At 35.5% G+C, this 15,163-nt stretch overlaps 1 protein-coding gene across 1 annotated transcript in view; it reads right to left on the bottom strand.

Moving 5' to 3' along the window:
• Positions 1 to 477: 477 nt before the first annotated feature.
• The window catches only part of GOLGA4 (golgin A4), a 109,103-nt gene continuing 94,417 nt past the window's right edge, over positions 478 to 15,163 (bottom strand). Inside the window, 3 exon segments of the mRNA XM_012645110.1 lie at positions 478 to 1,178; positions 5,735 to 5,797; positions 11,576 to 11,662. Of these exon segments, the coding sequence (XP_012500564.1) occupies positions 5,768 to 5,797; positions 11,576 to 11,662 (117 nt within the window). The 3' untranslated portion in view covers positions 478 to 1,178; positions 5,735 to 5,767.

Raw genomic sequence — 15,163 nt, 5'->3', positions numbered from 1 at the left:
GTCTTCTACTCCTCAGAGCTCCCTGCTCTATCACAGTGTAACATACAGAGCAGAGCTAAGGTCCAGGCTGGCTGAATAACTGAGATTCTACCTTGAGGGAGAGGTTAGATAATACCTAGATGTTCAGTACTGTGTTTCCTAGAACATGAAGTGTGTGTGAAACCCTCTGAACAGTTCCCATCTCTCGCTGTCCAGAAATTTCTAAGTTTAAAAACAATCAAAGTATGGTCTACTCCAGAGAGAAGAGGCATTTCCAAGTTGGCAGAATCCTAAAACAGATACCGTAAGATATTTCTTATTTCCGTACTCTTTTCTAACTTGGTCATACTAGTTTTGAACACAAAAAAAATCTTTCTAAATGTTCAGCATTTAGCTATCTTGACAAATAGTTCCTCACTATATTCATCCAAATAGAATACGGATTCTTAACCATTTTGAAATAGATTCCAACTTAGGAAGAAACACAATAAACGAATATTATATAGTAAATAAACTTTATTTATCTGTTCCTCCAAGATGACATTGCCAACAGTCACAGATCTGCATACAATACAGTTATGTATTGACTATTTACAATTTACAGTAGTATTTTTTCCTCTGAAAAATATAAGTACAAAAGCTAAGTAAACAATGAGGTACTGCCATTTGGGATTTATCATATGTCATAGCTTAAAGAACTAGCAAATAGTCTTTAGCAAATAGTCAACAAATCAATCTGAATAAAATAGTCAATTAAATGCTCTAGTTTATCAGAAAAATCCACTAAGTTTCACCTCAAAATTTATTGCACAAGTCTTTGAAAAAAAAAAAAATCACCCTAAAAATAAATAGGAAAGGCAAGCAGTTCTTTAAAAAGAGGGATAAAAAGAACAAAGGAACATTAAGTAAGCCCATAAATCAGGTTAAGTTATTCAAAATATCTTTTAAACATAAAACTCTTCCCAACAGAAAATTGAAGAAAAAAGAAAAAACTATCACCATTTCTCCATTGATAAAATCTATTTTAAAGGCAGCCTGCGATAAATCTATGGGCCAGATTTTTCTTGGGTCTTTTTGCTACGTGAGCGACCCTGAAGAACAGCTTCATTCTCAAAGAGTAGCAATGTGGACAGGTTTCCAAGCAGCAGTCACCCATCGTCACTCTCCCCATTTCTTCAAGATGAAGATCTGAGCCATGACTGGAAAAGAAAAAGGAAAAGAGGACACAGCAAGAAAAAACCTTTTAAGGTCAGCTTTTGGGGAGATTTGTTTTTTCAAGTTAAAATAATACTCTATGGTCTGGAGATTACAGTAAAGAAGTAGAAACAATCTAAATATTAAATCTTTAAAAAAATTGGAATGATTGGAATGATTCAAACCAACCTACAGTCAGCAATTCTGGAAAATAGCATTTGTAAGTGAAATTTGGAACTGCAACCTTTCATCATGTACTGAATGCTACCAGGTCATAAAGAAACCTGAGAGTAAACATCCTGACTTAGCTGAATCTCACAAAGATGCAGCTCTTCATATTAGATTTAATGAGGAGGAAGAGCTCTTCCCTCTTTCTCAGTGTTTTGATTGTTTTACATACTGCAATTCTTCCAGCATGATATGTATAACAGCAAAAGACAACAAATTTAACTTAAAAAATTAAAAATGCTGGCCAGGCGCGGTGGCTCACGCCTGTAATCCTAGCTCTCTGGGAGGCCGAGGCGGGTGGATTGTTTGAGCTCAGGAGTTCGAAACCAGCCTGAGCAAGAGCGAGACCCCGTCTCTACTAAAAATAGAAAGAAATTAATTGGACAACTAAAAATATATAGAAAAAATTAGCCGGGCATGGTGGCGCATGCCTGTAGTCCCAGCTACTCGGGAGGCTGAGGCAGGAGGATTGCTCGAGCGCCCAGGAGTTTGAGGTTGCTCTGAGCTAGGCTGACGCCATGGCACTCTAGCCCGGGCAACACAGTGAGACTCTGTCTCAAAAAAAAAAAAAAAAAATTAAAAATGCTGTGAGAAACAAAGCCAAAATCTTCCTCCTAATAATGTTTCTTAAAATGCTAAAAGCCAGTAGTCAGATCAAGTATGAGTTTAAAATGCCATAAAAATAAATTACCACATAAGATTAAATAAAAGAGATAAACTTTCCATACATATTTAGTGGAAGGGGGAAGTTTGAAAGTATGGTCCACTACTCATGATGTACTCCTAATAATATATTATTTATAAAACCAGTTCAACAATCATGTTGGTCCTAGGAATCTAAAGAAGGTATAAAAAAGATCTTTGGTTATATTTAAATTCTTTTGTTAGTTATTATTTTGAAACCTTAGCTTGAGCTGCTGTGGGCAACAAAATTCAAGAATGATTCAACAATGGTGCACAATGGCAATGTCATAAAAGACAAAAAAGGATGGGAGAATTTTTCCAGTTTAAAAGAGACTAGAAAAACATGACTGCTACATGTAATGTGCAATCTTTAAATGAATTCTGGCTTTTAAAAAATTATGGAAGACATTATTTGGAAAACTGGAAAAAACTGAATATTTATTATATACTAGATAATAGCATTGTTAACATTAAACTTTCTGAGATAACTGTATTGTATGTAGGGCATTTTCCTACATACAATTATATAGTGTTCTCAAAGATATATTCTAAAGTATTTAGTTTATGTCTACAACTGTCAAATACTTGCAAGCATAATGTTTGCAGGTAACTGTTAAATGTTACAAAAGGGGAAAAGATATATGGAGACGGAGAGAGAAAGAGAAAATTTGGCAAAACGTCAATAACTGGTAAATCTAGGTGAAGGAAGTATGGGTGTTCACTGTACTATTTTTGCAAATCTTCTGTTTGAAATGTTTCAAATTAAAAGTTGACTAGACAATCAATTAATCAATCAACAGAAAGGCTACATAGTATACATTTCTAGTGATAAATGATAGTATTTAACTGGAGTAATATAATGACAAGTGCAATGATACACTTATAATAATGTTTTAAAAAGGAAACTATTAGGTTATTAAGTATGAAATGTCCAATTTCCTTAAGTATTAAATTTGACAGTTGATTATCTCTGACATATCACTTTGACACTTCTTGTTTTATGTTTATTGTGAAGGTACATCCTCAAGTCTTTCAAACACACATTTTGGCTTGTGATTATCTTTGAAATTTTTTTTAAGAGCAATTTTTGTGAAACCATAAATAAATCAAACATTTGTGTTATTTTCAAATATGAGTTCCATCGTGGAACCAATGCAGCACAGACAGCTCAAAATATCAACAAAGTGTTTGGGAAGGATGAGCTAAAGAACGCACAGTACATCGATGATTTGAGAAGTTCCATTCCAGTGATTTTCATTTTGAAAATGAGCCACGTGGGCGACCTGACACCAAGGTGGATAATGATGAGCTGAAAGCTGTAGTGGAAGCGAATCCATCTCAACCTATGTGTGAATTAGCAGCAAGATTTGACGTATTCCAATAATATTGGACCATTTGAAACAAATGGGCAAGGTAAAGAAGCTGGATAGATAGGTTTCGCATGAGTTAAACAAGAGGCTGAAGAGAAATCCACTCAAAGCTTGCCTTTCGGGCCGGGCGCGGTGGCTCACACCTGGAATCCTAGCACTCTGGGAGGCCGAGGCGGGTGGATCACTCAAGGTCAGGAGTTCGAGACCAGCCTGAGCAAGAGCGAGACCCTGTCTCTACTAAACAATAGAAAGAAATGATCTGGACAACTAAAAATATATATATATAGAAAAAATTAGATGGGCATGGTGGCACATGCCTGTAGTCCCAGCTACTTGGGAGGCTTGAGGCAGAAGGATTGCTTGAGCCCAGGAGTTTGAGGTTGCTGTGAGCTAGGCTGACGCCACGGCACTCACTCTAGCCCGGGCAAAAAGAGTGAGACTCTGTCTCAAAAAAAAAAAAAAAAAAGCTTGCCTTTCTTTGCTGTTATGATACCATATTGCAATGCATGATGAAAAATGGATTCTTTTTGACAATCTCAAGTGTTCGACACAATGGCTGGATAAAGATGAAGTGCTGAGAAATATAGTCCAAAACTGAATATTCACCCAAAAAAGATACGGGTGTCTGGTGGTCCAGCACTGGTATTATCCACTACAGCTTCATGAAAACTGGTCATTTGATTACAGTGGATGTCTACTGCACCCAATTGGACAAAATGATGAAGAGGCTTGTGATTAAACAGCCAAGGTTGGTCACTAGAGACAGCCCAATCCTCTTGCAAGACAACACTTGACCACATGTCGCACAAACAACGCTGCTCAAACTACAGAAGCTGGACTTGGAAACTCTCTATCATCCATCACATTCACCAGACCTCACACCAACTGACTACCACTTCTTCCAGGCTTTGGACCACTTCTTGCAAGGAAAAATATTCAATTGTCAACAAGCTGTGGAAAACGCCTTTGGTGATTTCATCACCATTCACTCTCCAGGCTTCTTTGTTGCTGGCATAAGCAAGCTACCATTAAGATGGCAAAACTGTGTCAATAGTTTAGGCACATACTTTGATTAATTGTACTGCTTCTTGTTTGAGATACAATAAACTAGACCTTTGATTTGAAATTGGACATTTCATATTTAATGACCTAATATTAAGACCTATTGGGTTAGTTACGAAATTTACATTTTAAAAAATTTTCACGTTTATTATAAAAGTAACCTAATAAAACCACACGCTGCATTGCCAGCCATTGTAGTATAAACAGAAATGATAAAAAGATAGTTCTAGATAATTACTAAGACAAATTAAACGATATATACAAAAGTCAACAGGAAACTTACATGTATGCACAAAGGATTTTTGAAGCTAAAAGCTTAATAAAAGAAATACATCTTGGCATTTTAAACCTTGATACTATTAGCTGAATACTGGCTGAATTAACAATCAGAGAGAATCTTTATTTTAGTTATAATTAAGCCCTATTAATTGTGATCCAACTTACTTGTGAAAATTCTGACAAAGTCTGAGGTAAAGACATACCTTAAATTTTTAGGTGGTGCTAAATCAACCTAATAGCATGAATAACATGTAGGGGTGAGGGGACAGGGTTTAAAAGGTAAAGACAATCAACTGTGCAGAGATATTCTGGATGCTTTCATTTCACTGTAACATTATGTTAATCAGAAAGAGCCACATTCAATGAAAGCAGGCTACCTAAGGGTCTCCTCAGGACAAATGTGTTATCTTGTGTTATACTGTATGATCCCAAGAAGTAATAAAAGTATATTTTTAAATCAACCTTACTAGCTTTCATTATTTCAGACTAGCCTTGACTCTCCTTAGGCTTTATGGTATTTTTAATTCTGGATTTGTGAAATATATCACATCACTTTTATCTAGAAAATGACTTTTCATTTGTCATAATAATTATTAATTTCAAAGACCATTCTTGGAAAATTAAAAACAAAAATGAACATAAGATACATAAACTTAGGCACTTTTTTGGATTCTTTAATAAAATTTCAAGGAGCAACTTTGAAACTTTCAACTACTATTTAAAGAAAATTTCTTAAAATTATGTAACTCTTGTGGTGGTGATTATTAATCTACATATTATTAATCCATATAACAGAATTAACAGAAAATACTTACATTAACCATTAGCACAATCATGTTCATTAAACAAGAGCAAAAGAATTCCAGCAAAATGGTTAGTATCATGCAATACATTCGATTTTTGCACAAAAGACACAAGACATATTATTCTTCACTCACCACATGCTAACTAAGCACAGATTGATGGTTTATTCAGAAGATACCACTGCGAGGTGAAGTAAACTACAAAGCCAGGAAGAAAAAAAGCTTATTGGGTTAGTTTTAAGACTTAATATAACACAGAGATTATATGTGTGTATGAAGTTCATAGGATTAATCAGATTGTACTTAAATTTTTCTCAAATCTCCCCCAAATCAAGGGAAAAGTAAAATATAAGGAGTCTGTAACATCTCCCCATTCTAAGTAAATATAGTATTATATAGCTGAGATTTTACTTGCAACTTTCATTAAAAAACTTACGCAATATAATGAAAGGCGTATTTCACATTTTAAGTATATATTTATCCAGTAGATAAATGAGGGGTTATTATATGCTTTATAAAAGGATTTCTTTCATAATTCCAATAAAGTACACATTAAAATTTGATTTACATAATCTCAATTTACCCTAAAAAGTTTCTGAGAAAATGTTGATTAATTTGAAAGGTAATATGCCTATATGTTTAATTTTCATTCCTAAAATGTATCAATTTTATCACTGAAAACTCTCTTGTAATTCAATAGTATATCAGGAATGGTGACCCAAACTGAAATTTCAATTCAAAGGAATTAAATATAGCTTTTACTTTGGCAAACCTTATATACATTCTATGCCCTATTTTAAGATGGTCGTAATCCAAAATCATTAATCAGCTTCATGGCCTGCTTTAAGATGGCAGCATCAAATACAACTGTTGTTTATAAAATCTGAGTCTATTCTTGGATAGTATGAGCAACTTAGATGTATCATTTTATATATAATTTTATATTTAACATAAAGTTAGTAAAAAGCAGCAAAATCAAACTAGAAAATGTTTCCAACATACATAACACAATGAGGTTAATATCCTATTGGAAAACTTGCAGAAGTATGCAAAATATATGTATATGGATGTTCCCTGTGTCTATGCTTGTAAATACTGAAAAGCTGAAAACAACCTAAACAAATAGAATGAATAGGAAACTGATGAACTGAATTACAGGACACCCATAGAATCACACAATCAGTCATTAAAAAGAATGAGGTAGAGCAGTTTGTAATGAGGTAGAATAATGTAAAAATATATTAAGTGAAAAAAGCAAGTTGTTGCATACCCTCATTTTTATACAATAAAATAATTAGGTGATAAGGTAATAATTATAAATGTATATTAAGGTTTAGAAAATGTGGGGACATTCTACCATACTATTAACAGAGATGATCTTGGCATGGTAGAAATAGTTGAGAAGTTAAAGATCACGAAGGACATGAAGGACTGACTCCCTTTCTATAATGTTTCTGAATAGTTTGCAATGGGTTTTGCAATGATTACGTATTACACATTCTAACAATATCAGAGACAAAATCACATTCAAGATAAGAAATATGTGTTTTACATGTGCAGTATTTCTATGTGTGAGTTTTATTTGCATTTGCTTCCTGAATCCAGCTTTACATGCATCTTCTGACCCCCTGCAAAGAGAAGGGGTAAACCTTACACTGGAATGGAAAACTTTTGTACCTAACAACACTGAAAAGTTCTGATGATTTTTATTAATTCAGGGGAGATTTAAAAAATTCCAAACAAAGGGAGAAAAGTGAGACACTTTAATATCATACAGACTGATCCAGGGCAAGGACTGATCAAGAACTAGACACAACATGAAGGATCAGTGTGAAAGCAAAGCTGAAACCAAGTCAACAGAATGGCAACTGTAAAAAGCAACTAGAGTGGATGGAAAATGAAAACAAGCCAAACCTTTTTCATTAAACAAGAGAAATTTTCCTTAATGGAGTCATCAAGAAAATAGTGATGTAAGTTTATGTCATTAAGTTTTGCTAGTACTTTGGAAGAGAAAAATGTATTTCTAGGGAAACTTTTAAAAGTAGGTTTCTATATAACAATGGAATCTCTCAATTTCAAGAGATTATTTGTCACCCAGTTACAATAAATTTTCTTAATGAAATTATCTTAAAGAATAAGTAACATTTTCCTTTAAAAAAAAAATCAGAGGGTGTACTTCTAGGGCAGTTTTATTTAGTAAAAAACAAATAATCAGACAAACCAAGGACATTTGTATTCACTCTTGTCCCTACTATGCTACTCAGTCTACTCTGGCCATCTAAGCTACCTAAGCCATCACAAAATGAAACAGCAGATAAAATAAACTAAAAATTGAGAGGAGGAAAAAGGCCATTCTAGGAAAGACAAAGATATGTGCATCTGGTATGTGCATTTTTGTTTTAACCTCTGCCTATTGTTTATAAGGCAGTTTTTTCTCTACTTGAAACAAATCTAAAACTTTGGATTTTATACTTTACAGGGAAAGCAACCTTAGAGACAGTATAATCCAACACCCTCATTTTACCAATAAGGGCCAGAAATATAAAACAAGTTTGCCCAAAGTCACATAGCAGTCTGGCTGTTGAGATCTAGGCTTTCACCACAGCAATACTGCATAAGGCTGACTCCAAGGTGCTGAAACTGGGATGGAGGCATTTGGTGAGCCAGTGTCATTCCAATGACTTGACTCTTCTAAGAGGCCTTCAGTAGTTTTTCTTACACATGTTAATTATTAGTTCATCTTTCCAGTCTCATTTTCCAGGAAAGACTAGTTCTACACATCACTAAATAATCACCACCACCACCTCCACATTATCACAGAAACCCAGTGCAGGTACTATGCTCTGCTTCTCCAACAATCCTGACAAGATCATGTTAGTATTGTGAAGAGACAGAGGCTCTGAGACTTGCCTGAGTTTCCACAGCAAGTCAATGAAGGACTAGGTCAAATAAACCAGACTCATAATTATGCTCTTTAATTTAATCTTACTTGACAGATGATGGCTTCCTATCTATGAAATATACTCTTGAGATGAGGTTAAACTCTGAAAACACTAAGTAATAACTTGCATTTTCAAATAAAGAGTATAAAACTCACTGAGGAGAGGGGAGGTACAGTAAAAACAGGACAGAGTAAAAAACACCTTACCAGCAATCATAGAAAGCTTTTGATCAATGCCATAAAGTAAAAGTATAATCATCAGGGTCAAAAAGCAAAGTTTTAAGAATGTATTCCTCCTATAACACCTGATAAATAATGCAAACACTAATATGAGCTGCACACTGTCAACACAAAGTACAATCCACACTCTTTCAAGTGTCCCAAATATTAATTTGACAAGGGAGGCAGCTCCATAATGTGTTTGGGTTTATTTTGATTTTTTTATACCAGCTTTTCAGCCTTCAAAGCTAAAATAATAAAGGATTCAAGCTTGCCGATTTTAACACAAGGGAAATTGCAGATGTACATTTACAACAAATTATAGAAAAGATCCATTTGGAGCATAACACTTAAAGCTAATGTGAGCAAATCTGTTTTGTTTTGGTTTTTTTTGAGGCAGGGTCTCGCTCTGTCACTCAGGCTAGAATACAGCGGCATCATCATAGCTCACTGCAACCTCTAACTCCTGGGCTCAAGCAATCCTCCTGCCTCAGCCTGCTGAGTAGCTGGGACTACAGGTGCATACCACCATGCCTGGCTAATTTTTCTATTTTTTGTAGAGATACAGTCTCACTGTGTTGCTCAGGTTGGTCTCCAACTCCTGGCCTCAAGTGATCCTTCCACCTTAGCCTCCTAGAGTGCTAGGATTATAGGCATGAGCCATAGCACCCAGCCTATTTTTAAAGGATTATTTAACAGACTCCTAAAGCTTTGTTTTCTATACATTTCTCTGTGCTCACTTTCTATTGGAAAAAGATAAGTCACTGTTCATATCTGTGTTTTGTTCCAATGAGCTACGTTGGACAGGGGTAGAAAATTAGTTGAAATTTCTTCAAGAGACTTGTTCAAAGACAGTGATTCTTATTGTTCATTTTATTAATGAGAGCAGTCTTAAGGCAAATGTGAGTCTTGCTTCAACTTTCTCAATCAACAGTGATTTTAACTTTCCATCAAATACATGAAACAATCACTAGTCACTCTGTTAAGTCTCAAGAATCTCTTTAGATTGACAAAAGGTGACTCAATTTGATTAATTTATAAGTCATCTCATAGTCTGGGATCTTCCTCACTTCATACTCATCATAACTCATTTCATATTTCCTATACATCTTTTTATTTTCATTCTTCTTGAGACAGGGTCTGCTCTGTTGTCTGGCCTAGAGTGCAGTGGTGTCATCATAGGTTATTGCAACCTCAAACTCCTGGGCTGAAGCAATCCTCCTGCCTCAGGCTCCTGAGCAGCCGCAACTACAGGCATGCACCATCATGCCCAGCTGATTTTTCTATTTTTTCTACATATGGGGTCTTTTGCACAGGCTACTCTCAAATTCCTGGACTCAAGTGATCATCCCATCTCGGGCCTCCTGAAGTGCTAAGATTACTGAAGTCGTGAGTCACAACACTGGGGCCTAAGCATTTATTTTTATTATCTGAATTATATTATTTAGGTATATCTTTTATTCATGTATAAATGGATGGATGTTACCTCTTCTCTCCCCAAATTAAAGGTTCCACAGGTCAATAACCATGTCTTCCATACCTTCAATTTTCCTATATCACCTATAACAACTAGAAGAGTAGATTATTGTTGACTGAACTTATCCATTAAGCAAGAGATAACAATGAATGAGATTTTGCTTAAATGAGTGGCAGAAAAGTAGGACATTCTTTCTGGACAGGTCAGCATCAAGGATAAAGGAGGATTATTTCAGGAAGAATAGGCCAGCCACCATTTCATCCCTGTCTAGAATGAATACCATCGTATTCAGGAAGAAAGAGTCTAATGTTTTTCAAAGATTTCATTTCAGTTATATTTTCTTAAAAAAAGAAACTTTTTTGTGTGCTTTAAAGGGTTTTTACACTAGGACAAATAGGTGAGCACTAGAAGAGAGGAGCAGCAAGAACTTTTGTAAGAAACACAGTCTACCACGATATGATGAGATGCTTTGGAACTTACTGACGTGGTGCTCCTTACTGGGAATGCTCCAAGACATGCTAACCCACCACTATGGAGGAGATGTTTGCTTTAGTGAGAAGAGAAGAGAAAAGCAGCACGGGGTTATGAAGTAGGTAAAGAGATTAGCAGGGAGGGTAACCAAGAGCTTTGCAGGCTACTATCAAGACAGGAAAAGGAGCAGAAAGAGAAAGCTACGGGCAGGACACAAACTTCTCAAGTTTTACACTCTGCTTAGAGAGGATCTTCTTAATGAATTACTGGCCCACAGCAAAAGAAGTTTGGCATGAGGAATTTTGCATAATTTATGAAGTGATGAAGTGTGTGTTTGTCTCATTTTTCAATCACAGCTATCTTCACAAAAATTTTTTTAATAATTCAGTTGTCTGTCTACATTAAACCCTGCAAGGTGCCAAAAGCTCAAAAACACTTAAATTCTTTCAACCAGAATTAATGTATTTGGAAATCAACTGAAACAGAATAAAGAACTATAATCTATAAAACATCTAACACCATAATATAATTTGGTTTAAAAATTTATTACTGGATATACCAGAACATATGCCTTTTTCAGCCTTTCCATAAACAGCCCAAGTTCTGGAAATCCCATATAGCAGATATGGGTGTCAACCTCTTATATGCTATTAAATAAGACTGCTCTGTCCCTTGTGGGCATCCATTCACATTTGCCCTTGGTTAAACTTTCTTAATGTAAATTCACTCTCACTTTTCAGGCTGTAGTACAATAAAGATTTAAAATTTTTAAGTTTCTGTTATCAACTTAAAGTCTTTATCAATGAGACAGAATATAAACAGATGAGATGAAGTCATCTTCTATCTATAGCCTACTTCTAGAGTTTACCATTAGCCGAGCATCTTCTCTTTCCAAAATTTTCTGAGTCTGATCATCAGGGAACTTCAGTACAGTGGTTATAACTTTTGCCATGGTCTACAAGAAAAATGAGAGATGATCATTAATAGAGAGTGAAACACATAAAGTTCCAATCCATTCTGACATGTTCTGCTGGTGGGATTCTTTAGTGCTCTCAATGGAAGCCACGAACAAAGAAGTATGATGTGAAGGTATTAGTCAAGGAAATAACAGCCAACACTAGAATTTCAATTTAAAAGGACTCCTCACAATGTCTGGGTTTATAATTGTTTTAACAAGATGCATTTACAATAGCATGAAGCTATATAAAGTTCTAACACTCATGGCCCTTTGTTTATTAAGTTGAAATTTTATTATTCATTCATTTTAAAAGGCTTTTTATTAGCAGAAATCTGTCTAGTAAATGATATATTGCCAAAATATATGCTCTTAATAATCAGAATTAAACACTCCCCATGTTCAGCTATAACTAAATCACATCATATATCTCATAAACACGGCTACTGCATGAACATGAACATGCTTAGTAGGTATTTTTCAAGACATGCAGCACATCAGCCTAATAGAAATACAAATTACGTTTAAATAAACACAAGATGTTTCGTTTGATAGAAAACATGATGAATCAAAACATTACACATGGTGGCTTGCAAAACAAGATCATAAATTGTGCAGATCTAAATAAATATACCGTAAGTCAGATTGTCACCCATAAGCTCCTGGAAAATTCTCCTCAAAGGATGAAACTCCCTATTTTGTATCAAGATGAGATGTTTTGAGGGAGACAGAGAGGAAAGAAGATACCACTTATGAAATACGTAGGATAACAAGTTCAGTGCTTACATACAAAATCAGGAGGTAGTACTCTCCTAAAGATTCCTACAGTGGATAGGAAGGTAGCCCAAGAAACTGACCCTTAATATTCTTTGTTCTCACACAGACCAGAGGGTTGGGGGCGATGATCTGGGGAAGGTCATTAAGGAAAAGATATTATAATAGTTAACCAAAAATATTGGAAACACACATCATTAGGGTGAAAAAAAGTATCATACTTATTTCCAGGAAGGAAAGGAACTAATTAAAAAAAAATCCTATTATATACTAAAGCCTAGGCAAGACACTTTACATATTCCTAATACTTACTTCAACCAACAGATCAACTAATACTGTTCCTCAAACCACAAACTCCATGCATGGCAATATTTTAGTTTCAGATCTCTTCTTCCTTTTATCTTTGCCTCTGCCATTTTAGTGAGCAAAAAAAAAATACCATTTAAAACAACTTACTTCTTGGAGAATTCCAAAGGCATTTTACAAAAGCTCTCATCATTTAAATTGTATTGCCTAGATAGCACAAAATTTTGTGTACTAAACTGAAGTCTAGAAAACAAGTACAGGTGTACCTCATTTTATTGCACTTTAGTGAGCTTCACAGATAGTGTGTTTCTTTCACAAACTGAAGTTTTGTAGCAACTCTGTGTCAAGGAAGTCTATGAGTGTCATTTTTCCAGTACATGATCTCTTCATGTCTCTGTGCCACATTTTGGTAATACTTGCAATATTTCAAACATTTTCATTATTATTGAATCTGTTACCATGATCTGTGATTAGTAATCTTTAATGTTACTATGGTAATTGCTTTGGGGTATCAAGAACCACACCCATATAAGATGGCAAACATAATTGATAAATGTTGTGTGTGTTCTGACTGCTCCACTGACCGACTGTTTTCCCATCTCTCCCTTTCCTTGGGCCTCTCCATTCCCTCAGATACAACAATATGGAAACATGTCCTCTAAGTGTTCAAATGAAAGGGAGAGTCATATGTCTCTCATTTTAAATCAAATCGAAAGCTACAAATGATTAAGCTTAGTGAAGAAGTCATGTTTAAAGCTGAGATAGGCAGAAAGTTAGGCCTCTTATGCCAAACAGTTAGCCAGCTTACAAATACAGGGGAAAAGTACTTGAAGGAAATTAAAAGTGCTACTCTAGTGAACACATGAAAGATAAGAAAGTGAAACAGCCTTATTGTTGAAATGGAAATAATTTTAGTGGTCTGGATAGAAGATCAAACCAGCCACAACATTCCCTCAAGCCAAAGCATAATTCATAGCAAGGCCCTAACTTCAATTATATGAAGGCTGAGAGAGGTGAGGTAACTGCAGAAGAAAACTGTGAAGCTAGCAGAGATTGGTTCATGAGGCTTAATGAAAGAAACCATCTCCAAAGCATAAAAGTGCAAGATGAAGCGGCAAGTGCTGATGGAGAAGCTGCAGCAAGTTACCCAGATCTAGCTAAGATGACTGATGAAGGTGGCTACACTACACAACAGATTAGACTGTTCAATGTAGACAAAACAGCCTTTTATTGGAAGATTTCACCTAGGATTTTCAACGCTAGAGATGAGAAGTTAACAACTAGTTTCAAAGCTTCAAAAGACAGGCTGACTCTCTTGTTAGGAACTAATGTAGCTGTTGACCTTTTCAAGTTGAAGCCAGTGCTCATTTACCATTCCAAAAATCCTAGTGCTCTTTAGAATTATGCTAACTCTACTCTGCCTGTGCTCTAGAAATGGAACAATAAAGCCTGGGTGACAGCATATCTATTTACGGCATGGTTTACTGAATATTGTAAGCCCACCATTGAGACCTACTGCTCAGAAGAAAAGATTCCTTTCTAAATATCACTGCTTATTAACAATGCATTGGTCACCTAAGAGCTCTGATGGAGGTGTACAAGGATATGAATGTTTTCATGTCTGCTAACATAACATTCATTCTGCAGATCAAGGACTAATTTCAACTATCAAGCCCTATTATTTAAGGAATACATTTTGTAAGGTTATAACAGCCATAGATAGTGATTCCTTTGATGGATCTGGGCAAAGTAAATTAAAAACCTTCTGGAAAGGATTCTCCACTCCAGATGACACGAAGAACATTCATGATTCATGGGAGGAGATCAAAACATCAACATTAACAAGAATTTGGAAGAAGCTGTTTCAACCCCAGCATATGACTTTGTGGGGGTCAAGACCTGCAGATGTGGTAGAAATAGCAAGAGAACTACAATTAGAAGTAGAGCCTGAAGATGTGACTGCATTGCCGCAATCTCATGATGAAACTTTAACTGATGAGGAGTCATTTCTTATGAATGAACAAAGAAAGTGATTTCTTAAGATGGAATCTACTCCTGGTCAAGGTACTGTGAACTTTGTTGAAATGACAAGAAAGGATTTCGAATATTCCATAAACTTAGTTGGTAAGGCAGTGGCAGGGTTTGAGAAGATTGATTCCAATTTTGAAAGAAGCTCTACTGTGGGTAAAATGCTGTCAAACAGCATCACATGCTACAGAGAAATCTTTTGTGAAAGGAAGAGTCAATTGATGTAGCAAACTTCATTGTTGTCATTTTTAAGAAATTGCCACAGCCACCCCCTCCTTCAGCAGCTACTACCCTGATCACTCAGCAGCCGTCAACACTGAGGCAAGACCCTATAAGCAGCAAAAAGATTGTGACTTACTGAAGGTTCAGATGATCATTAGTATTTTTTAGCAA

The sequence above is a fragment of the Propithecus coquereli genome, unplaced genomic scaffold, assembly GCF_000956105.1.
Source record: "Propithecus coquereli isolate 6110/MARCELLA unplaced genomic scaffold, Pcoq_1.0 Scaffold1, whole genome shotgun sequence".
Classification (NCBI taxonomy): Eukaryota; Metazoa; Chordata; class Mammalia; order Primates; family Indriidae; genus Propithecus; species Propithecus coquereli.
The sequence above is the reverse complement of the archived record's forward strand: the minus strand, read 5'-3'. Positions and strand labels throughout refer to the sequence as shown.